The sequence below is a fragment of the Blastomyces gilchristii genome (assembly GCF_000003855.2).
Source record: "Blastomyces gilchristii SLH14081 genomic scaffold supercont1.9, whole genome shotgun sequence".
NCBI classification, from domain to species: domain Eukaryota; kingdom Fungi; phylum Ascomycota; class Eurotiomycetes; order Onygenales; family Ajellomycetaceae; genus Blastomyces; species Blastomyces gilchristii.
In genome coordinates this window covers 327,283-328,988 of record NW_003101674.1, presented here as the reverse complement: position 1 = coordinate 328,988, position 1,706 = coordinate 327,283, and the positions used below count along the sequence as shown (strand labels likewise).

Genomic DNA, 1,706 nt, shown 5'->3' with positions numbered 1-1,706 from the left:
AGGGATAGTAAATATCCCTTTCTTTCTTTCTTTCTTTCTTTTTTCTTTTTTTTGTTTTTTTGTTTGTTTGTACACGCTTGCTTTGTGTGCTTTAACAATTTTCTCTCTGTAGCATGCATGTTGCAGAAGATTATATACATCTTTACACTGAAGAAATGCGATTCTTGCTGTCCTTGCTTGGGAATGTAATGTGCATGTGCATCCGTTGGATGTGACACCCGTTGCTATTCTCCACATTCTTGCACAGTCCTTCTCAAGCCCCTTCCTGATTTTGGCACATTTAGATCGCATAGAATATGCGTATTTTCTGTTGTTGTTTTTTTTTTTTTTTTTTTTTTTTTCAAAAGGTTATACCGACTAATGAAGGGAATAAAAGCTTCCGGGGACACCGCCAACAACACATTTCTCCTAAACCAAACCACACCCCTTAAGGCCATACATATCCCAAAAGATGTCGGACAAGGTTGAGGCTGGCCCCAACGACATGGCCCCTAAGCCTAGCTTTGGTGCCCGCGTCAAGGCTAGTTTCAAGAGGTTTTGGTGGCTATATCTGGGCATTTTCATTGCAGTTGTGCTCGTTATCATCTTGCCTGTGTAAGTCCTTGCCGTTCTGTCTACGTTTTTTGATTCCGTATTGCCACTCATACTCCCCCTTTGGTGGCGCGGTGATGCAGCTTGTCTTCATTTTGGTGTTTGAGATATATGCTTGTTAGACGGGGTCTAGCATGCGTATATGTGCTCCATAAATGAACAGTCCATATACACATCCTTATGGGAACATCTTGTTACATATCCCGCAGAATGGTGCAAGGAACCGTTTTCGAGAATGACATAACTAAGCATCAACGCTGACCTCAAAAACAACAGCATCTACGTCGGCTACCCCAACATCGCCCAACGCGAAGTGAACAGATCCACCCTCACCATCAACTCCATGGAAATCACCGACCCGACCCCAGACTCCTTCCGCATCAAAGTTGACCAGACCATCGGCTCTAAGTCCAAGTTCCACCCCCAACTCGACGCCTTCAACGCCACCATCGCCACTGCTGGCAGCGGGAAGCCCTTCATCACCCTCGAAGTCCCCCCTGTCAAGGCCTCCGATGGCGCCAATGCCGTGATTGACCAGATCGTCATGCCTGATCTGGAGTCCTTCACGGACTACTCCATCCAGGTTATGAAGTCCGAGACCGTTGATCTTGAGATCACAGGCAGGACAGGCTTGAAGGAGGGTTCTCTGCCGAAGACGACGGTGGATTACCACAAGGTTATTACCATGAAGGGTATGTTTCTGTTTTATTATTGTTGTTGGTGGTGTTGCCATTGTATAAGAAAATGCATTTGCTGACAACGGAATCGCACTTTCAAAAACAGGCCTCAATGCACTCAAGGGCTTCGAAGTGAAACACTTCGAACTCGCCTCCAAGCAACCCGACGGAAGCAACATGATTGGTGAAGTCTTCATCCCAAACCCCAGCGTCCTAACCCTCACCTTGGTAAGTTATCAGGTCACTCCCCCCCCCCCCCACCCCAACCCCACATAAATATTTCATTCCCTGTTTCCGTTGGTTTTTGAGTGAGGAGGTAAATTGTAGCTTCCTGATGAACGAATAAAGTAGTGGACTTAAGTTTTTCCGCTTTTGGAGCTGGCCGCGGGTTTGGTCGGCATGTGGGGTATCAATCTAAATTTGCCAGAGGTGGCCTTC

General features: G+C 46.6%; 1 protein-coding gene across 1 annotated transcript; it reads left to right on the top strand.

Annotated features, from left to right (window-relative positions):
* Positions 1–451: 451 nt before the first annotated feature.
* BDBG_04498 (uncharacterized protein) lies at positions 452–1,619 on the top strand (the record flags this gene model as incomplete). Its single annotated transcript, XM_031721696.1, has 4 exons — positions 452–594; positions 868–1,283; positions 1,375–1,496; positions 1,596–1,619. 4 exons carry the CDS (start codon positions 452–454, stop codon positions 1,617–1,619), a joined length of 705 nt encoding a protein of 234 aa, XP_031578533.1.
* Between the last annotated feature and the right edge of the window lie 87 nt (positions 1,620–1,706).